The sequence below is a fragment of the Phyllostomus discolor genome, chromosome 12, assembly GCF_004126475.2.
Source record: "Phyllostomus discolor isolate MPI-MPIP mPhyDis1 chromosome 12, mPhyDis1.pri.v3, whole genome shotgun sequence".
In the NCBI taxonomy this organism is placed as follows: Eukaryota; Metazoa; Chordata; class Mammalia; order Chiroptera; family Phyllostomidae; genus Phyllostomus; species Phyllostomus discolor.
This window is the reverse complement of record NC_040914.2, coordinates 47,933,608-47,955,485: the sequence shown is the minus strand read 5'-3', so window position 1 is coordinate 47,955,485 and position 21,878 is coordinate 47,933,608. Positions and strand designations below refer to the sequence as shown.

The 21,878-nt window shown below is 61.0% G+C and overlaps 1 protein-coding gene across 1 annotated transcript in view; it reads right to left on the bottom strand.

Annotated features, from left to right (window-relative positions):
- Window positions 1-21,878, bottom strand: part of PHKB (phosphorylase kinase regulatory subunit beta) — a 104,959-nt gene that overhangs the window by 46,010 nt on the left and 37,071 nt on the right. Inside the window, exons 8-15 of the mRNA XM_036013559.1 lie at window positions 19,915-19,978; window positions 15,580-15,675; window positions 14,495-14,692; window positions 12,755-12,812; window positions 12,092-12,169; window positions 9,894-10,052; window positions 3,288-3,382; window positions 43-98 (exon numbers count right to left, since the gene is read on the bottom strand). Coding sequence (XP_035869452.1) covers window positions 43-98; window positions 3,288-3,382; window positions 9,894-10,052; window positions 12,092-12,169; window positions 12,755-12,812; window positions 14,495-14,692; window positions 15,580-15,675; window positions 19,915-19,978 — 804 coding nt within the window. The remainder of the gene's footprint in view (window positions 1-42; window positions 99-3,287; window positions 3,383-9,893; window positions 10,053-12,091; window positions 12,170-12,754; window positions 12,813-14,494; window positions 14,693-15,579; window positions 15,676-19,914; window positions 19,979-21,878) is intronic.

Here is a 21,878-nt window from a genome sequence, read left to right as displayed (position 1 = left end):
CCTGGGACCCCCGGAAACACCCGCCCCGCCTGGACTGCGTACCGCTGGCTTTCTGCTACGAGTGCGACGTGGACCACCAGGTCGTTGTCCAGCGGGCCCTGCAACGCAGAGGGGGCAGGGAGGGGGCAGTTTCAGGAGGCCCCGTCCTGGGCGGCGGCCGCGGGGCCAGGGACAACGTTCGCCGTCCACAAGCGGCTCATCCATTACGAGGACGGGCGGCCTCGCTCCCCACTGCCCGCTGCCCACCTGAGGGTGCGGGCAGAGTCACGGGCCCCAGGGGGTGGGAGGCACGCATCACGCCGCAGCCAGCGCGGCCGGCCTGCTCTTCCGAAGGACGCATAAGAGCGGTTCGGGGACTCGGGGCCCACCTCCATCATTTCACTCGGGAGGGAAGAGGGAGGAGCTAAAAATAAAAGCCCGATTTTCCCATTCTCTGTTAGAAAATGATTGTGACTTCCAGTTACTCATCTGACGCCTTAACTGCATCGGAGGCTACTCCCTTCCTTGTGACCAGCTGCCGTCTGTCACCTCAGGCACCAGAGGAGCCTCGGTCTGGCACGCGGCCCCCCGCAGGAGAGGAGGGGCCGCCCCGGTGACCTGCCGTCGGTGCTGTGCTCGCTGGACGCAGGCCGCCAGGCCTCCCCCGTGTGTCGTGCACAGAACCCGCCGCAGGGGCAGCCCCACCCCAACAGCCCCCGCCGCTGACGGGGTCGGGGGCTTCTTTCCTCTTCACCCCCCAGGAGCCTCACCACACGAACACAGCTGTCTGCACCCACGGAGCCTCCCGAAAACGCCCACGTGTTAATGACACCCCACATTTCTGAATGGCACTTCCCCTAGTAACGGTTTCTGCTTTTAGGATCACAAAGCGCACACACGCACACACACACGTGCATCCACAGACACACACGCTCCTCGAGCCCCGAGGGGTGCACGGGCCCTCCGTTGCTCGCACACTCGTGTACCCATTCACTTGGCCACTGGGTGAGGCGCGCTCACCCACACGGCTCCTGACAGACCCTGACGTCGCAGGGTGGCGGTGGCCCCGTGTCCCTCCTTGAGAAGTCTCCCAGAGTCTGCCAGGACAGACGGACGGGCGACAGGTAAGCTTCCACACACGTGCGTATCATCCCCAGCCCCAGCCGTGAGAAGTCTTGGTCGGGCAGGCGGAGGGCTCCGCTCTCTCTCAGGCCTGCTGCCGGGACTTTCCATTTTAGCGAGCTCGGTGAGTTCATTGGAACGGCGCTATTGAATGTGTCTGAGCTCGTTCTTTCCAACTTCCCACTTAGCTTTCCTCCGCTCTGGGTGTTGCTGACCAAGGTATTTAAACAATGGTCACCAGCTCCGACAGGAAACTCGCTTCCCCGCGCACACTGACCGCCGTCTTCTGGGAAGAGAGAGCCGCCGCGCGGCTGCGGCGCTGGAGGCCGGGCCTCCGGTCGCATCTCCGACGCCCAGGCTGTCTCACTCGGTGTCACTCCGACAGCCATGAGGACTGCTCAGCGCTCGTTCGCCCCCACTCTGCAGATAAATCAGGCTCCTTGGCCCCGTACAAATGCTTTCCTTGCTAAGCTAATGAGGTTTTTTTAATCCTTTAAGTAGGAACTGTCTCGACTTGGTTGAACTACTTGAGGGCACCAGAATGAAGCGAGCCAAATAACACTGGGCCTCGTGCAAAGTTCCTCTAAACCACTACGACTGACCGACCCTGGAGACGGTGCGGAGCTGAGAAACGAGGATGGGGGCCCAGGGACGAGCCCCCGCTGCCGGAGCGCTCCGAGGTGGATTGCTCAGACCGGGAGGGGCCCGGGGCGCCGCAGGCTCGCTGTGTGAGCAGCTGGCCTCCCCCCAGCGGGCGCTCTGACTCCCTGCCCCCCGGCTTCCGGCCACGCCACCCGCCACGACCGCTCCGAGGTCACCAGGGGCCTGGCCCACGGCAGCCGCGGCCGGGGGCCACACTCACAGACCCGACCCGGCAACAGGACGCCCCGGGCTGGTGGGCCGGCTGCAGAAACGCCTGCAGACCTCGCCCAGGCTGCCCGCGGGAGAGCCGCTCTGACACCCGCGCCCACATTTCTGCCTCCGCCGGGCTCTTCCTCTGACGACCGGGTGGGCAGCCTTCGGGAACCACTGCCTCAAAGTCGAACCTCTCACCGTCGCACCCGCCGATGGCACGGTGCTGGCTTCCCCCCCTCGCACACCCCTTCCCCGCGTCGGCAGGACCCCCACCCCGGCGAGGACACGGCCCTGCACGGACACAGGTGCCCACTCAGGCCCAGTGGAGACTCTGTCGTGTGCTAACACGGGGGTTCATATTCCTGAGAAAACCTCAACATTCATTTAAACGTTGAGGTTTATCTAAACGTCATTTCAAAGTCTCCCAAATAGCTTCTGACCTCTGGAGCGCTCAGGGTCGTTACGTTGTGTTGCAGACCATCAGAAGGATGTGACAGGGCCTAACGGGTCTGCGGGGCTCTCCCTTTCTCTCGTCAGAACGAGCGTTTCTCTGCGTGCGAGCTCTGTATGCAAGTGCTTTCTTACATAGAAGGAGCGTTTACATTTCGGGAGCAGGTCTGTGAGTGCCGACGCCTGCTGGTCCCGGGGAACCGCGTCCCCGGCCCGCGCCCCCGGCCCACGCTCGGGCCCCCTCCCTCCCTCCTCGGGCGGTTTCCCGGCCGCAGCGTGTCCCCGTCAGCGGGTCCCTGGCTGCGGTCGTGGAGGAGTGGACGGTTGTTTTCAAGCGGACATCGGTCTCACCAATCCTGCCAACACGCACCCTGCTGACCCACGAGGTCTGAGTCGTAGGACTGAGTGTGTAGTAAACTGTGCACTGTTCGTCCCCTAGCATGTCACCACCCTCCCCCGCCCACCCCCCCCACCCCGTCCTGCCAGGGAGACTCTACCCTGGAGGGACAGCGAGCGCAGGCCGCTCATGGGGCCCGCTCCCTCCAATAACAGCCTGTCTCATCCGCCCCCCGCCCCCCACACTCTGCAGCTCCTCACACACCCCTGATGCCGTGACCATGACCGTGACCAACGGGGGGACTGCGTCCACCCGCAGATGCCCTGTCAGATGCAGCTGGCCCACACTCCCCACTCACGGAGAGCCCCCACCGCGGCACTTTTTAAAAAGTGAAGTGTGGTTGGCGCACACACAAATCTGGACGAGCCGGACAAGAGAAGGCTCGCCCTCAGCAGGAGCCACCGAAACCCCGTCCCGGATAAAAGTTCCTCCTCAAACGGGCCTCGGGGGCTGCGGGTGAGGCCCCGGGCAGGGAGCGCCCTACCTGGTTGGAGAACCGCATGCTCACGTTGCGCCGGTCCTGCAGCGGGACGTGCCGCCGGATGGGGTCCAGGTCCTTGGGACTGATCAGCTCGTCCGCTGGAAGAAAGGGAGAGCGAGCGCGTCACCCGCCACGCATCCGGGCGGCACGGGGACCCATGAAGCCCACAGACCTTTCCAGAACGCTCCACCACCAGGAGTGAAGAAGGGAGGGGAGGAAGCAGGAAGGAAACGCCGAACGCTTTGCCCCGAAGACCAGCACGAGGACGACAATGCTGTCTGTTCCTGCCACTGCCGCCGGACACTGTGCTGGAGGCCCCAGCGGACAAACTAGGCAAGGAAAAGTGACAAAAGGCTTCTGGGTTAAAAGGAAGAAGCCAAAGCAGTTAAGACAGCGTGGGACTGGCATGAAGATAGAAATCCATGGACCAAGCTTGAGGGTCCGGAAATGGACCCTTACGTTTACGGCCAGCCGGTTTCTGACAAGGGTGTCAAAGCAATCCATCGGGGAAAAGAACAGCGTTTCACACACCGTGCGGGGACAGCCCAGCAGTCCGAGCTCCGGACACGCGCCCGAGGGAACTGGAGACGCGGCAGCCACACACTGTGCGTGAGCGCCCATCGCCGCGTTACCCGGAACAGCGGACGAGCGGACGGCAGCCGGCCGGGTGTCCGCCGTCAGCCGGGCTCTGCACACGCGCACGAGGGGCTGTCACTCCGCCGTAAAGGGCTCGCAGCGCTGCCGAACCCTGAACACAGTCACCAGGGGCCGTGCGTCGCGGCCCCCAGGCGGCCGACGCGTCGGCAGGGGCGAGTCCGTAGCAGCGGGAAGCGGGTGGGCGGTCGCCTGGTGCTGGGGGCGGGGAAGGGCCCGGGGAGGCGGGTGCTGACGGCTGGTTAGCGTGAGGTCGCCAGGGGTGGGGGGGGCCACTCTAGGACTGCGGTGAGGGTCGCACAGCCACTCTGCGAGCACCCAGCACGCCTGGGCCGCGCCCCGGGGTGAACACGCGTGGTGTGCACGTCACACCCCCAGAGCCGATCTAAAAAGAAGGCTTGTGCCTCCTCAGGGCAGAGAGCGGCTCCTAAGGGAGGCAGAGTGCTTCCTGGCGCCAAATTCTACGGGGCGGGGCGGGGCGGGGGGTTCTGGGCGGGCCGCTGCTGGCGGCCCGGGCCGGCGTGGGGCGGGGACTTCAGCGGCTGCTGGGAGCGCGGAGCCTTCCCACCAGGCCGCTCCTGGTGGCAACTTCCGATGGAGGCCAGGCTGCAGCGGGAGGCCGACCCCGCGACCCCACATGTCCTCGGCGTGGGGGGGGTGCCCCCAACTCCTCCCGGAGTGAGTCAGTGCGCACCCTGCAGCTGTGCGAGCATGGATTCCACTCCTGACCTCGGCTCTGCACGGACCACGGGACGCCGGCACGGCGCTGCCGGTCCCTCCGAGTTCACCCGGGGCCCTCAGCTCCGCAGGCACCGCGTTCAGGCGGCGAGTGACTCCGAAACTCAGGGGGGCGCTCCTCCCCCGTCTCTGGTCTGGGGCAACCTCCAGGCACGCCGGCAGCGGCAGCCACCAGACGAAACCACCAGCGGAGTCGTCAGTGACTGTCGGGAGCCACTGGGTTTAACACCGTTATTTTAATAACAGCAAAAGTGCTGTGAATCACAGAACAACAAGGACGAGAAGGGGCGGCGGCCGCCACGGAAGTCGCCACGCAGCAACGCCCGCACAGCAGTTACTCCGCTCCTGGCACTGCCCGCGCACCGCACGTGTGTGAATTCACTAATATCCCCCCTGCAACGCCCCCTCGTGTAACGGACGGCGAAGTGAGGGCGCCGAGTGGTCACACACCTGGCACGCCCACCGGGGGGTCCAGAGCTCAGCGTCAGATGCGGGCGGGCTCGCTCTCCCGGGGGCGGGGCTCCCTCCCGCGCACGCCCTGGCCCCTGGAGAACGCAGGGGGCACCCTCCGCGCCAGGGGCGGGGCGGGAGGACACGCCGCGCCCCTCAGACCTGCCGGGGCACGGTTCTCCCGCCCGGGGCCGGGAGCGCATCACAGGACACGCTTCTCTCACCCCGGAAAGAATACACTTTTGCAAAATTTGAACTGAACCAATATAGGCTTAATTACGGCAAATAACGACCTATAATTTCAATTTATTAATATCGGTTTAGCTCGTAATGCCGGGTTGATGAGTACATGATATTTTAAGTAGCAGCAAATTGTCTCCCTGCCTCATCTGTCTGCTCACTGGGACGTGGAGCAATTTCCACTCCGCCAAGGAGCGCTTCGCATAATTAATGTTTCACTGTCGTATGCTGCAGAAATGAAGTTCTCCCTTTATTATTCTGTTATTTATAAACGGTGACAGACAAATTAAGAAATACCGTATCCTTAGAAAGCGCAAATGTTAACCTATTAAAGTTCATACGAACGAAATAGTGAGCCACGCCTCAGGGAAAAGCTTTCTGTGTTTCCCCTCCCCCCTCCTTGCGCGGCTCCGCCCACCCACCCACCCAGCCCGGAGTGCGAAGTGGGCAGGGGGGAAGACCCTGAGGGCGCAGGTGCCTCACTCGTGGCTGCTCCCCAGCTGCACGTAGTAGGCACTCGAGTGACTTAATGAAACCATGAAGCGGGGACGGACGGGGGGGGGGGGGGGGTGCACACATTCGGAAACGTCCGGTGCTGTAATCACTGCCTTCGCGTCCACAAGGGTAACCGTGACCTTCACAGGTCAGGTCAGGTCGATAGTCCTGTCTCGTTTTCTCCCCACATCGGTCTTCACCGTCGGGGAAGCAAAACAGCGGAGCCCGCGGAGCCACGTGCGCGGCACTGGCCTGCGGGTGCAGAGGGACGAGCCTGAGAGCAGGGACCCCCGACGGCCCACCCAGCGGCTGCGGCGCGGGGAGCGGGGACAGCGGAGGACGGCGTTCGGCACGCCCCCGCGCACGGGACCCCGCCTCGCGGACCAGCCAGCACGCGCTCCGCGAACACGACCGCCCGCCGCCTCCACACCCTGAGAGGACACCCGGGGCCGTCGGTGTTCGCTGTAAGCAGAGAGTGTCTGAGATGCACCCGGCGCGTCGCCCAAACAGCAACTGTCGAGGCTAAAAGGGACGTCTTAAGAGTTTTTGTTTCTTTAGTGAAACAACTTACAAAACATTTAACGGAGCAAGTGAGTTTTTGTCACAGCACCAAAATTACAGGGGGGACACCCTGGCGGGCTCAGCAGGCATCTCGCAGGGCAGGGGATCCAGGCTGTGCTGGCCCTCATCAGGGGGGGCACAGCGTGGGGGCACAGAGCGGGGGCGCAGGTGCTGGGGGCGGGGGAGGTCACGGGCATCGAGCCCAGCACTGTGTGCGTGTCTCTGTACACGTGCGCCACGGCATTTGGGATAATGCCATGCCCTTCTACATGTTTTCATCTTAAAAGTCTCGTTAACACCCCTAGGAAAGTAAAAAATGCTACCACGAAAAGGAAAAAAGAGTCACTTGTGAATTCAAGGAAATCTTCATTCACCTGGCATTGTGGGAGTTTGTGTGTGCTGGGAAGTTGTAGTTAATTAATTAAACTGTTCAATAGCTCGGCCTTCCTCAAAGAGCGTGCTTCGTTTTAGCTCCTGGCGCTCGGTAACGGTGCCTTCAGCGCGCCCTTCCTGAACGAGTTCCCCAGCCGCCCACGGCCGTGCACGCTCGGGTCTGCGGCGAGGCGTCTCGTGCTGGGACGCCTGGGAGTCAGACTTCCTTGAGAGCTAGACAACGGACACGCTAGCTCCTCTCTTTAAAAAACACTGAATAACAAAATATGTCTTTGAACTTAAGTAATGGTCTTGGTGATGTTGCAGATTATCGTTAACCTTACGTTGTCTTATATATCTCTAGTTTTCTTGACCACGAAACATTCAGTCCAGAGATAATTCTCAAGTGACTTTTATGGGCCAAACATTTCACGGTCATTCTGCCTGGGAGCCCTCGATGGCTGGGAGCCCTCGATGGCACGCTGCGTCTCCCACACGGACAGTCTCTGAACCTCCACATTTAACAGCAGGGCGGCGAATGCTCCTTTTATTCGAAGACAAGTCAAATGTTGTGTCTTAAAATGGGTCACACCCAGTTTCAAATGGACACGTCTCAATTTAGTCGCCTATTTTACAGGAAACGCTGATTTTCTCAAAGCCTAGTTTTTCTAAAGGGAGAAAAATGCAGTAACAATTAGCTGCCTTCTGACGGCGAGCGAGTGGGCAGTCGAGGCCTCGGCCAGGACAGGTCGCACCGTGCTGGGCCTCTCCGCTCCGACCAAGAAGCGACAGCCACGCGGTCTCTGGTGTGCGGTCACTCGGGAAGGCGCGCAGAGAGCAGGGGAGCCCAGTCAGGTTTCCCTGGACGCCAGCTCGCAGGAATCGGTGAGAGCCACACACGACCGCAGCGTGTTTTGAAAGAGTTTGCTGTTCTGTTACTGTCACGTAACTCTAACTAAGGATCCAGAAAATTCCGGCAGATGACTGTCCAGCCCAGGCTCCCCTCACGAGCCCGAGGGACTTTGCCCGTCAACGTGGTCGCCCCTGGAACCTCAGTAACCTCCCCAGGGGCCCGGTGGGGGGGGGGGGGCAGGTGCCCGGTGGTTACGAGCAGCTGGAGGACTCCGCCTCCTGAGACCCCATCCACCTGAGCCCTGGGGTGGGGGGGCGCACCAGGGGGCCGCTGCTGGGCCCGGGTGCTGGGGGCTGTGCTGCGCCTCTCCCTGCCGGGGCGGGCGGGGACTCGGCCTCACGGCGCGCACGCAGCACCGTCTGCGTGTCCTCTGCCGCCTTTTCAGGAGCTCGGCGGAGAAGAGAGACACAGATTCCCCTCTGAAGCCGTCGTCTTTGTGACCATGAGACAGAGATTAAAGCACGACCTGGACCGTTTCTGTCCACTCGGGTGTCCACACAGGACACCACACTGTGTCCACACAGGAAAACGCTCCTGGCCCTGAGCATCTCCCCACGTTCAGCAACTGAGTTGGGCGCGAGGAAGGGCCAGCGCTTTTTTTTACTGACCGATGCTGTTTTCAATCTCCTTTTTTTTTAAAAGCTCAGCGTGCCGATGCCGAGGGTGGCGGGTTCTGCACCCCCAGCTCGTCAGCCTTCTCAGCTCCCCCCGGAGGCTCCTCTCACACGGCACTCGGTCCGGCCGACCCCCCCTCGGGCGGGACGCGCGGCAGAACGCCAGAGGGAGGGTTAGCTCTCCGGCCTCCTCTCCCGGGGACCGGCTTCCAGCCTCAGAACCACCGATTTCCTCCTGCTCATTTGTAATTTCCAAGCGGAGCGCCAGGGCATAGAAATTCATGAGCCTGGCATTAAGATTCTTGTCCTTACACGGCTTAGCTACTTCTCTCCTAAAATTTTTATTTAGCTCTGAGTATCAATACGGTTTCTCTGTGCTCCTGCTAGAGAGAGAAAAATACCATTCGCACCAGAGATAACCTTACCGACCTGGGCTCCATGCTAAGAAAACTAATTTAGGCATGTATTTTTTTCTCTTTTGGAAAACATGAAAGCAAATTCTGCATAAACAACACGAACTCCTTATCAAAAGCTGTCCACTGGATGAAAGAAAATTCTTCTACAGGTTCTTAAATGGGCATTAGAAGTTCATATGGAGACCCAGAAAACGCAGCCAGGAAATGAGAAGTTTTAAAAACAGCATTGACTTAATTCTCTCTTCCTGGGTCAGCTTCTATTTGCTGTTCTGTATTATTTGTGGGAAGCTTGAACGGGAAACCTGGGCTTTGAAGCATCCTGCCCAAACGGAACGCAGACAAAGAAACCCAAGACGCTCTCTCCCACGGCACAGACACGCGCGGCAGGCCTGCAGCCGCCCCCCCAGAACGACAAAGAGGACGCGGCACTCCACACAGCCAGCGGCTCCCTCCCCTCCCCTCCCCCCGTGCAGGTGGTGTCTGCACCCGCCTGGTTCACGATCTGCTAGCGTGAAAGCATCCCGGCTCTCACAGGACGACGGCCTTTCTGATGCAAATGCTAATGGTGGTTGAAATTGCAGCAGGGCACGGTGCAGCCAGACGCACAGCCCTTTCTCCTGTCTCACTGCCCCAGCCCTCATTTCGGGGCGGCCAGAGTCCGCATTTCCAGCCCAAGTGCTCGGAGCAGCTGAAAAACACTTCCTCAGAGGGCTGTGAATAATGGTCCCGTTTAGCATCCAGCCGGGTACGACCGCGGCGTATTTATTGGGAAGGGGAGAACTTAGAGATCAGCAGTCCCTCTGGGCAGGGGGTTTACCGAAGCCTGACCAAACGCGACCATCACACTGAACCGGAGTTTTGTTGCAGCGAGTAGGAGCGAACCCAGGCGCCTGCGGCCTCCTGCTGGACACCCGCCCGCCGAGCCGCAGGCGGCCCCGCGTGACCGCGGCGGCCCCCGAGCCCATCTGACTGTCGTCCCAGAAACCGTCCGTCACCTTCGGCGAGACGGCGTATTTCTAGGCCTTTCTGTGCCCAGAAACTCCCCCCAGGACGTCTCGGCGGCTTGCGCTCCACCCGCGTCCAAGAAAAACGTCGGCAGGGACGGGCTCCCACGGGCTTGATGACCGGGGGGACGGACCCGGGTCTCCCCACTTACCCAGGAGCTGGGCGATGACATAGAGGGCCTGTCCCCAGAGAAACAGCTTCCCGTCGCGGCCACAGTTGCTAGGGAAGCGCTTCTGGCTGCCGGGGCTCCTCTTCTCCAGCTCCACGAAGTCCGCGGGCACGTAGTAGTACTTGGGCACGACCGGGTGGCCTGCGGCGGCGGGACAGAGACGGTTAGAGCCCGGCGGGCAGCGCCCTCCCCATGGCCACGGCCTCCCCCCGAGAACGAGGACATGCAATGAGCACAGAGCGGGGGCGGGGGTGGGGGGAGGGGGAGTGGACCCCAGGAGCTAGCGCCAGGGCTCCGAGGGGGAGCCGCACAGGACGGGGCGCCGAGGCTCCCTCGGAAGCCGCCTGGGGGGCCGCGGAAGGAGCTTCTCCACCCTGCACTGCGGTCTGACATGTGACAACGTGCGTCCACGCCAGCCACCGCCTGCAGTCCCCTTCCGTGGCGCTTGTTTCCGCTCCCTTGGGCGAGCCAACAAAGACCGAGATCACGTGCACATATTCGGGGACACGGCAGCCGCTGTGCACAGCAGGCTGAGCTCCCAGGGCTCAGCCATGGGAGCCTCCCAGACGAGGGTCAGGGGTCACCCTAAACGGAGAGCCCCCGCCCCAGCACTGGGCGGAGCGAAGGAATCCCCATCTAAACACTGGGCCCACCGGCCACCATGTACCGTCGCTGCAGAGAGAAACCCCGCCTGCCCCTGTGACCGGCCCGTTTCGGGGTATCCCTCAGTAGGAATTACAGGTCACTCTTTAAAGGCTGGAGTCTTTGCGGACAGCATAAAGGAGGGGAAAACAACAATGTTCTAGGACTGTTTGTAGCACCAGCCCACGGGAAACAACTTTTCAAAAACAAAACTGTGCAGGTTCTTCACAACTCCTCCTCCTTCGCCACGCCAGCCGACAGCGGCGTCTGCGCCTCCAACCCAGGGGGAAGTCCGTGTTGGGAGGGAACGGTTCGGGCAGCGCTCCGACCGCGCCGATGCCGACGCCGACAGCGAGGCTCGCTCCCCCACCGCACGGCACGGCGGCCCGCAGCCAGCATGCGTCACGGTCCGACCGGGACCCAGGACGGCAAGAGTCACATGGCTCACGACACCCGCTGGGTCACCCTCACACGGGGCAGCGGCTCTCCGGAGCGTGAGACGTAAGGGACCGGCTTGAACATCAACTTAAACTCGGAGTTCAGTTCACCCGTGAGCGTCTCACGGCTCTCGCGGTATGTCAAAGGCTGAGCACGGGTGTGACACGCTGGGGCCGAGACCCTCCGTGGCGGAAACCGCCGAAGGGAAACGACAGACCCCGCCCGTGACCGGAGGGTCCGGCGCCGTCCCGGGTCCACGAGACCAGCCGCCTGCCCCGGCCCCCGCGGTCTTCCCCGTCCTTCCCCCCCACACAGGGCGCTCTCCGAGCTGTGCGCCCAGGGGACGCGGCCCCATCTGCGGACAGTCCCACACACCAAAGAGGGACTCGTGGGACTTCTCCCAGGCCCTCTGACGGGCGGCTGCAGCGTCGCCCGGGAGAACCAGGTGCATTCTCCTTTGGGCCCTGCTGGCGGGTGCCGAACGGAAGCCAGGGTGCTACTCACCCAACGGGGCCTTCTCACCCCCCCAACCCCTGAAACACCAAATCCCACCTCAGGGGGAGGGGGAGGCTTCGGCCCACAGTGACACTCAAAACACCGTGCCGAAGCCCTGGGAGCTGCTCCCAGGAGGAGGAGGCCAGGCGGCTCCGGGCAGTGGGCCAGCCTGCAGGCTCGGGCACGGCCTACGGGGGCCCGGGGGGGGGGGGGGGGGGAGCTGCACTCGCTGGGACGCGGCACTGGCTCTGCTGGTGACCTGGGGGACAGCCGGCCACTTCCCCTGCTGTGGTGCCTCGGAGAGGCGAGGAGGGGCAGCAGGTCACAGGGGAGGGGCCTCCACCCGCCTGGCGGGGGGCTCGCAGTCACTGTGGCCACGGCCGCCCCAGTGCCTCGCCACCCGTCCTGCCAGAGGAACCCTTCCGTAAAGACAAGTTTGCTGCGACGAATGAACAGACCGTGCTCTCTGATTTACTCAAGGCCCCACTCATTTTTTTTCAGTTTAATATAAACTGCTCTGCTTCAGAGGAATCATTTACACGTTTCAGAGGAACACTGAGAAAACGTTAGTGGGAAAATGTCTTGGAAAAGCGAGCCAGCCGTACCTTCCGTGGTCTGGTGAAGGACTGGGGTCAGGAGGTCCCGGTACTCCTTGACCTGTTGAGCGTCGCCTCTGAAGACGCCTGGAACGTGAAAGGTCAAAGGTCAAGTCCAATGGCACCCGAGCCCAGTGAGCACCAAAGAAATTTTTACCTTGGAAAAATCTATCCGCCCCGTTGTAATTATTTGGGTAATTTTCTACATAAACGATAAAAATAAAATTGAAAAAAGGTAATGAAAATTCGTGATGTTTTTCCAGGAAATCAATTTTAGAAGGTCACGTTAGCATCTAGAACTGAGAGCTGCATTTTAATTGAAATTTCTCTGTCCGTCAATATAAACGTTACCGGCGTTCGCAACGTCGCAGATTAAATTAGCATTCGTGGTTTCTACGCACTGAAAAGTCTTCTTTGTCAACGTGAAAAGGTAGCTGTGCTGCTTTAAAAACAACTCCAAGTATTCTCGATTCTTTAAATTACTTAGCGTGCGGTCAGAAAGCGGGGCCACGTGCGGTCAGAAAGCGGGGCAGTGTGCGAGAAGGCAGAGGAGTGGCCGAGGCCGGGACGCCTCCCGGGCAGCGTCAGACCTCCCCCGCCCCCCCCACCCCCCCGCTCTCCTCTCACGCCGCCCGAGAGCTCGGGGAGGCTTCAGGAGACCTGCCCACTCACCATCGATCATCATGTACAGGAAGAATATGGGGAATTCACATTCGATGCCATCAAACAGCTACAACAGAAAACAGAATGTTAAACACTTCGTGAGCGATTAATGAGAACAATTTTGTTAGTTAGAAAGATATATTCATTAGAACAACGAAAGTCAGGATATACAAAAATATGTATCTGCGCTAATAACAAAATGGGACTGATTTTATAAGCAGTTTCATTGTTCCTTAAAAAAAATTCTCAGAACTCGTTATGCAAGGGCTCATGTGTTGAACCCAGCACGCACTCCTTCAGTAAACATCACTAAGAACGCAGCAACGGCCAGTGTCGGGAGACAGGGGGATCCGGAGGCTCCTGGGGGCACCCGTCCTGGAGGCCCCCAGCCCCCTGGGGGGGCGGGCCCGGGAGGAACCAGCTGCCGCCCCTTCTGCAGTGTCCGTGCACGGGACATCAGGAACATGGGGAGCGTCTCGGTCCAGGGTCCGAGAAGGGCGTATGAGAAGGGAGAGACCTCAAATAATGCCGGACAGATTCATCCAGGGAGACACGCCGAGGGAACCTCTCGGCCGTGCGAACGGCAGACTCGCGGCACAGAGTCTGTTAAAGGGGCTGACAGTGAGCCCGGGGTCCCGGGGGCGGGGAGGGGGGGAACAAGGAAGGACGGTGAGAGCGGAAACGCAGCGAGGGGCCGGGCCAGCCACATCGGGAAGGGCCTGGGGAGCTGCAGGAGGAGGCTGTGGTCTGGACGCGCTGGTGAGTCCTGGGCCGGGTGGAGTTCGCTCCTTAGACCGACCTGCCAGACGGACAGCGGGGAGTGTGGGCGGGGGTCTTAGGGCAACGGAGCTCCCGCTGGCAGGCCGCCGGGGGCGACCACGGTGACGGCCTGTGGGTCTACACCGCAGTCTCCCAGCCTCAGCACTGGGGACACTGTGGGCCAAATCGTTCCTCGTTGTAGGGTCTGCCCTGCGCACCGGAGGGTGGACTCCTTGGCACAGAGGTTCACGAGACCGCACCTGTTCTCGGCGAGCGAGCCACGGCTGTGACCGTGCTCACGACCTGCGGTCTGCCCACGAAAGCAGACCTTCAGCACTGCGGAGGGGTGCTGACCTGCTTGGGCCGGACAGCTTTCCGCACAGCTTAAAATCAGCGAGCGTAAATCTAGCCCTGGCTGGCGTGGCTCCGTGGATTGTGCTGCTGCCGGTTCGATTCCCAGTCAGGGCACACGCCTGGGTTTCGGGCCAGGTCGCCAGGTGGGGGCGGGAAAGAGGCAACCGGTGGATTCTCTCACACACTGACGTTTCTCTCTCCCTCTTTCTCCCTCCCCACTCTCAAAAATTAAATAAATATTTTTAAAATCAGCCGGTATAAATCCAGACACGGCGCTACGCCCGTGTCCTGGGAACACGGAACACGTCAGACTCGGCAGTCAGGGCCACCTTGCACAGGGAGGCGTGTCAGTGCGAGCAAACCGTCGTGGGAGCTGCCCTCCCCGCGTGTGTCCCGCCGTCACGTGCCGGTGTCCGTCCTGCGCACGCTCACGCCGGTCAGCCCATTCCACCCACGCGGGCCCCGGCAGCAGGGCCAATGGCAGCGTGCACCGTCCTCTCACCAGAGGGGACCGAGACCCACGGAGAGGCTGACGCGGCTGCCCACGGCCGCCAGGAGGCAGAGCCAGGACGCGCGCCGGGGGAGGCCGCCCCCTCCCCCCTCGGTGCTGGGGCCGCGCGGGTGTTGTCGCCATACCTTGATCTCGGCCGGCTTGTAGTAGCGTCTGTTGGGGTCCTCCAAGGACGTCCGGTACCCGTCTCTCAGGAAGCGCTTAAATCCGTACTTTCCTTTAAGTTTCCGGACCACCTTGTCGAGCGTCTGCATGAACAGCGCCTCGTCGTCCAGGGCGAAGGCGGGGTAGCTGATGCAGGGCAGCAGGGCGGCGTCTGTGTTCTGGGCGGGGGGGAAGGGGGGACGTCGGCGCCCACGGGGACACGGGGACGGCCACAGAGGGACACGGAGATGGCCACGGAGGGCCACGGGGACAGCCACGGGGACACGGAGGTGGCCATGGAGGGACACGGGGACAGCCACGGAGGGCCTCGGGGAAGCCGATAGAGGAGCGGCCGCCGGCGAGGGCGTGGGCTCCAGAGACAGAGACGTCTCTAGGGGGCGGCGTGGGAAGCCTTGGGGGGCGGGGGCGCGGTGGAACCTTTACGCGTGAACGAGGAGCATTTTTTCAAGGTTCGCCCCCCGAACTCACACTTGATACTCATTAAGGCAGTGTGAAAATCTAACAACGATAATTATTAGGACTTTGCCGTAACAATGGTCTGTCATAGTGAAAAACTTGAAGCCGTCTAAATGCTCCGCAGTGAGGCGGGTAACGCAGCAGCCACTAACACGCATGTTGCAGAGACGCTCGCTGACACGCGAACAGGTCTGGACATGGACGGGGCCGTCGAGCATTGCGGACAACGTCCTTCCGGTGTTGCAAAGTGAAAACGCTGTACGTGCACCTACAGCACGTGGGGCCTGTAAGCACCGATGTGCCGCCCGAGGCGGTCACTGAGGGTGAAGCACCGGGCAGAGGGCACGGTGCTTGCGCGTCTGCGGCTCTACTACTCTCCTTTCACCGAAGCCTTCCCTCACCGCTGCGCAGCAGTCGTTTTTAGGTCATCGCGTCATTCCCTTTGGGTGTTTTCTAAGGGTAGAGGCACAAGTGACCCCTACGGAAAACCCGCAAACGTCCACCGCAGGCGCACCTGACAGCGAGTCAGGGAGGAACGCCCCGCGCGGCAGCCAGGGGCGGGTCGGGGGGGGGGGGGGGGGCTCCTCACATGCGACCGCGACTCCCGGGGCAGCAGCGAGCACAGCGTCTGCCGGTTGCGGTTGTGGGCGTCCAGGTCCACGAAGATCACCGACCACGAGCAGCCCTGGGCGACAGGGGGGGGCAGAGGGTGGGGGGGCTTGCAGCGGGGTGGGGAGGCAGCGTCGGGGCCGCCACCCTGCCGGGGGGGGCGGGTTCCGGGGTTTCTCGGACACGCGCCTGGCCGCCCTGGGGAGCGGCGCTGCGGAGGGCTTTGGCCTCCTTTCAAACAAGCAGGGTCAGTGTTTCTCGAGTGTCTCGCGATAACCCTGCTAGTCTTACAATCAAACATGAAAGTTGCTTTTCTACGTCCCCCGTGTCTCCTTAGTGTTCTTACAAACCCAAATGCACTGGCTACAAGACAACTCGTCAATTACAGACACTTTCTTTAATAAAAATACAAATACTAGTTTAGTTAACATTTTTGACCAGGACTGATGCAAACACTAGTACAGATTCATGAAATCTCATTGTTCAGTCCTAGTAGAGAATGCTGATTGCGTGGTCAAACTACACAAATTCAGACACAACCTAGAATTATGGATATAAACACTACTTGATTAAAACATGAACACAGGAGAACCTCAAATAATAATAATAACAATAATAATAATGATACTGCGAGCAACACCAGCCAGTGTGCAGCGGGTGTCAGCCTCTGGGCCTCCTGCTTCTCATGGACGGTCCCATGTAACCCCCGTGTGCAGGTACCAGCATTCCCATCTTACTGAAAAAGGGTGCCAAACCCCAGTTCAATACAGCGAGGGCTCCAAGTCACGTCTCTGAGTCATACAGCTTCCCACACTAAAAAATATCGCTCAAGAACCCAAAACTTGAACGAAAGAGTGTTCACCGGTGGCTAACCGAGTCTCACCAAGTTAAAAACAACGCGCTCTTCCCCCACTGTCACTGCCCTCCACATCAGAGAGCAGAGCCACGGGCAAGGGTGGTTGAGCTCCGTTCCCGGGGGGCCCAGGGTTTCTGGGAATCGGAGAGGACGAAGCGGGCGTGCGAAGACGGCTCGCTCTCGGGGGAACGCTCGGACGGCTCCATGGGGAAAGGAGGGGGAGGGACGTCATGAAAACCACGCGGTCCGACACAGCCTGCGGAACCCCCCCCCTTCCTGCCCTGAAGCCGGAGCGCACTGCTCCCATGCCGCCGTCCAGCCTGAAACGCAGAGCGGCGGTCCTAGGCCCCGGGCGCACGCGTCAGAGCCGACCCGTGCCCATTTCCTGGCTAGCCCATGTCCATGTGCGGATGTCGGCTGGGGAAGGGGCAGGACTGGCCAGTCGCAGTACCATTCTGGCGCCTCTCTCAACTCCGACAAACCAGCCCACGGACACGGAACAGGAGGGGCTGTCGCTCAGCCACCACACGGACGCACAGCTGCCCTCACCTGCCTCTCTCGCTCCCCAGACTGAGTCGGACAAGCCTGCGTCCTCCGCTTTCAGGAGAGCGGACAGGACGACACCTGGCCTCTGGCCTCCAGCAGTGGCCCAGGGATGCTCCGCCCCGGGCCGGGCGAGCACTGAAACGAAGGGGCCGTCCACGCAGGGCGCGGAGAGAGGCCAGCTGAGGGGCTCAGATCCAGGATGCTGATAAGAGGGGACCCCTGACGGCGACGGGGGCAAAGCAAGGCGGGGAAGGTGGGCGCTTCCTGGAAGAGGTGAGGACCACAGCTGGGATCTGGACCTGGGGGGCAGGGGAGCAGCGGGGCGGGGGGGGGGGGGGGGGGGGGGGGGGCTAGAACAAAACGGCAGGGAAACAGAAGGGTTCGAGTTGCTGGCAGTCTGTGAATGCACAAAATAATAGGGCTTACTTTACTCTCGGGTTGGCAGTGAATAAAGGTCACTGCGTGCCGTATCAGTCTGCCCTGAGCTGAATTTTTAAAGACACACTCTAAGTAGGATAATTTATAAATAATGAAGCAAAATGGCAAATTTGGCAATTCTTGCTATCATTTAGTATAAACAGCCAACTTGTATTCTCTGGCCAAAAATATGGGGTTTATTTGTCGAGGTCTCTTCCGGGGCCAGCCTCTCAGAAACACGTGCACGGGGAACGAAACCTCACACCACCCCCGTGGGCTCACACTGAGGCCGAAGGCCGGGGGACTGCATTCGTTGCCGTCCTCCTGACAAACAGGAGGCCCTGCGTCCGGCGCGCGGCCGGGGCCTCGGGCGGCCGCTCCCATCCGGCAGCAAAGCTTCTAGAAACATCACCCAGGAGAGCGCACACGGAACAGGTCGAAGCCTGCCCTGCTTCCTCGGACGGTCAGACGCACTGATCTGGGCCTGCGCGCGCCCAAGGGACCAAGGGAAGAAGTCAGCGCCGTCTGCAGCGCCGTGACCGGTCCGCACACGCGAGCGGCCTCTCTCGGGGCGGCCTCCGCCTCGTCCGTGGGCGGACTTCTCCGACTCAGGACGGCGTGTGGAAGAGCGAACCCCCGAGTAACTGTGGACGTCGTGTTTCCCCGCCCGTCCCCGGAGCCCCCGCGACCCTGCCCGCACCCCCCGACGGCACCTGCAGAGCCCGCGGGCAGACTGGCAGCTCGGACCGACTCCCGAACGCACCGAGCTCTGCGACCGCGCTCCGGCGCGCGAGCACACGGCCTCACGGCTGGCTGACCGCGTACCTGGGGGCGTGCGCCTGCGACCCTCTGCACCCCGCGTGCCCCCCGCCGCGGGCAACCGCCCATCGGCTGGCTCTCTGCCTCTGGGCCCTGGGGGCTCTGGCGGTTTGTTCTGCTCTATTCCTGTCCCGCACGTCCGTGAGGCCGTGTAGTGCCTGTCTGTCTCCCCTGCTCTGTCGTGCGTGCGTGCCCTCCGCACTTCTTCTGTCCACCCGTCTGTCCGTCAGTGGGCACTCGGCTGGTCCCCGACCCTCTGGGCTGCTGTGCACACGGCTGCCTTTCTTTGTGCCGCTTGCCCTCCTGCTCCCTCCTTCCTTCCTGCCTGCCCTCCGATTTCTCTCTTACACACGCGTGCACAAACACACACATTTAAGTGAACACACCGAGAGCGAGGCGGGGGGAGGAAGTAGAAAATGTGGCAGGTACGTGTAGCATCCACAAGTCTCAGACTCCTCAGGAAGAGAGACAGGCGGCCAGGGGCCGGGGCCGCTGCGGAGGCCCCCGGACCTCCAGGGGAGGCGCAGTGTCAGCACTCGGGACACTCGGGGGGCTCTCCCACCCGCGGTCCCCGCAGCCGTGACCCCTCCTCTCCCCGGCCCGAGGTCTTGAGAGACAAGCATGCGGGCAGTGGGCGATTCAGGGTCGCCACATGCACACCCACTGTGCTGAGGTCCTGCTCCCCTTCCCAACCCTTCCGTGGGGTGCCTCCTCACTGCCCAGGTTCCGGACGTGACGGGGTCCGTCCCCCAGAGGCCGTGCAGTGAGAAGAGCTGAGCCCTGCGGTTGGGGGGGGGGGTGCGGGGCAGACCCCGAGCCGCCACGTTGTGCAGGTGAGGAGCACAGTGTCACACCTGACTGCCGTGACAACGTCGTCACCACTGGCCACTCTGTACGACCTCCTGGAATGCGGCTTTACTGGTTAGCATTCTACCAGCTCAGGGTTGACTATAGCATCGCTGGAGCCAACCTTCCACCTTAGAACTCTGTACAAAAATCGCTACAGGACACTGGCCGACTTCTCGATCCCGAGAAGGACCCTGGGCCCTTTATATTTTATTCCCTCCATCAACAGCTCAGCCCATGCTTGCTTGATCACATGCAGGAGCTGGTTAAAGATCTCACAAAAATTTGGGGCAGCCCCCAGGGTTCCCCTTTCATTCCAAGGGAAATGAGATGGAGACGCAGGATCCTAGCCAGCCGAGGGTTCGCTGGGGTCAGAACTCCCGTCGCTTCGGCTGCACATGGTCACACGGATGCCGCTCCACACGGGCTACACGCCAACACACAGGTGCCCGTGCACACGGGCTGCATGCCGACACACAGACGCCCCTGCACACGGGCTGCACACTGACATGCATGTACCGCAACCAACACGCAAGCTGGAGTGGAAACATCTGATGGGAAAGCTCATCAAGGGGCTTGCGGGGAAAGTTATTGAACAAAGATAATGAGAATTCTTTATCAAAAGATTTTTTTTAATTAGGCAATGTTTTTTAGTTGGGGAATGAAAATTTACCCGGCAAATCATACTCAAAGGGGAGCTTGTTCAATCACGGGCTGCTTCATAAATCTCAGACACTCTCTGATCATAAGCAATGACTGGCTGAATGAATGGCCGGGTTAATTAAACACGTAATTAAAAAAGTAATCAACGTCTGTTGTTGCTTCTCTTACCTGGCTGCCGAAGAGGTTGAACCCGTTAATCGCTTCCAGAGCAGCTTTGGCCAGGCCCACGGAGCTGGGGAGAAAAGGAAGCAGCACTTCATAACCCTGACATTATCTGGCCCGCGGACAGACGAGAGCAGCCATCTGATGAATATTCATGCGCAAGGCTCTGGCGAACACTCACAACAACTTCCACAGGAAGAATAATGACCAGGAGACTTCGGCCTGACGGGTCACTGTTTTAATTCCTCTTTTTTATAGTCCGTGATCTTTGGGGGGAGACACCTCCAAGTTTGCCTGACCCACAGGAATGGCCCCACCGTGGACGGGAGCGGCTTTCATTCTGGCCTCGTGCGTCCTCGCCACCTCGGGCCGAGGGTGAGCTCGGAGGACGGGGGTCACGGCGGCGCATGCCCCGCGGAAACTAGGGCGGCATCGTGGGCTCGGATCCACGCAAAAGAGCTTTTCTGACGGCCGCCCTGAGCCGTGAAAAAGATCCTGCGTGTCGCGAGTTTACCGCAGAGCGTGGTTGGGTCCAAACATTCCCATACTCTTGGCTGAGGGACTAATAAAATCGGGGTCATTTTACCTTCGCAGGACAGCTGACCACCACACCTCCCTCTCTCCTTTGTTTTTTATTTTATTTATTTATTTCCTGCTTTATTCTCTTTGTAACGAAAGGCGTGCCCCTTGGGACTCCCGAAGGCCATATACCCTAGTGCTGAAAACGAGAGGGCCCCCATTTCATTAAAAATACGGCATTGTCATCTTATAGATATCCATCTTGAAGTATTTTTGGACGGGATATCCGGTTTATTTTACTTAGGGCCATGTTTTTCTGCAAGCAGCTGCATACGCCATCAATGTCATTTAAGATGACGATGGGCCACCACCCCAGCGTGTCTCTAAGGCGGTGACTCACAGAATGGGGTCCCCAGAGCAGCAGGGGTCTCCCGGGAACCCGGGAGAAAGGCCAGGTCCCCCCCCTCCCTGGCAGCGAGGCCCAGCCATCGGTGTGAAAAGGCCCTCCAGGTGCTTGAACACACTTGGAAGTTGAGGCCCACGGTCCTCAGCCCTTCGTGCCGCGGTGACCCACCTTTTCTAGGGGTGCCCGCAGAGACGTTCTCCAGTAGGCGTCACTGCGTTACAGGAGAGCAAATGCGTGGGAGCCTTACAACACCAGTGGGGTCGGCAACGTCCCCTGTGCCCTCACTCAGTGCCACTGAGAGGCCCGGGGACCACACCGAGGACGAGGAGGAGGCGGCTCAGGAAGAAGGCAGGCGGCTGGCGGGGAACCTCGGGGTTCCAGAAACAACGCTGGGCTAAGGTCCCGGGTTTCCTTTCCACCTCCACACCAGACCAGGGCCGAAGATGCAAGAACCGGGGAATGCCAAGGGGTGCCCACCAGAAGGAAAAGAGCCCAGAGCCTGCTCTCTCCAGCCAAGGGTCCCAGGAAGGGCAGGACAGAAAACGCTCAGACAAGACACGCCCGGACCGAGCAGGGGCCCCACCCCCACCCGGTCCAGTACAGACTGGGCGGGGCCCTGGACTTCCCCACCCCCCAGGACTATCCGGAGGAACGGCACCCTCCTTAGCTACGGCGCTGCCACAGAAGAACGTGGCTCGGTCTTGCCGACATCACGACCGGGACCTGCCCTGCTGGAAGTGAGGCCCGTGCGCCGGCAGACCGGTCCCAAAGGCGGCGCGGCTCCCATGTGGCTCCCCTTCCCCCGAGGGGTGCAGGGCCCCGGAGCCCAGCCTGCGTGCTGTCAGGAAGCCTGCACGGGAAAACTCCACGTGGAGCTTTTGTTTGCCGTCCCGTGCCCCTGCATTGGGTGGTCCGTCTGCCTCAGCAACAGGGGACCGGAGGAACCCGCGTGGGGTTCCCGCCCCTATCGTGCGTAGCCTCACACACCGAACAGTCCCCGCCCAGGAAGTCCAGAACAGGGACCCTAAGGGTGAGGGGGCCCCTC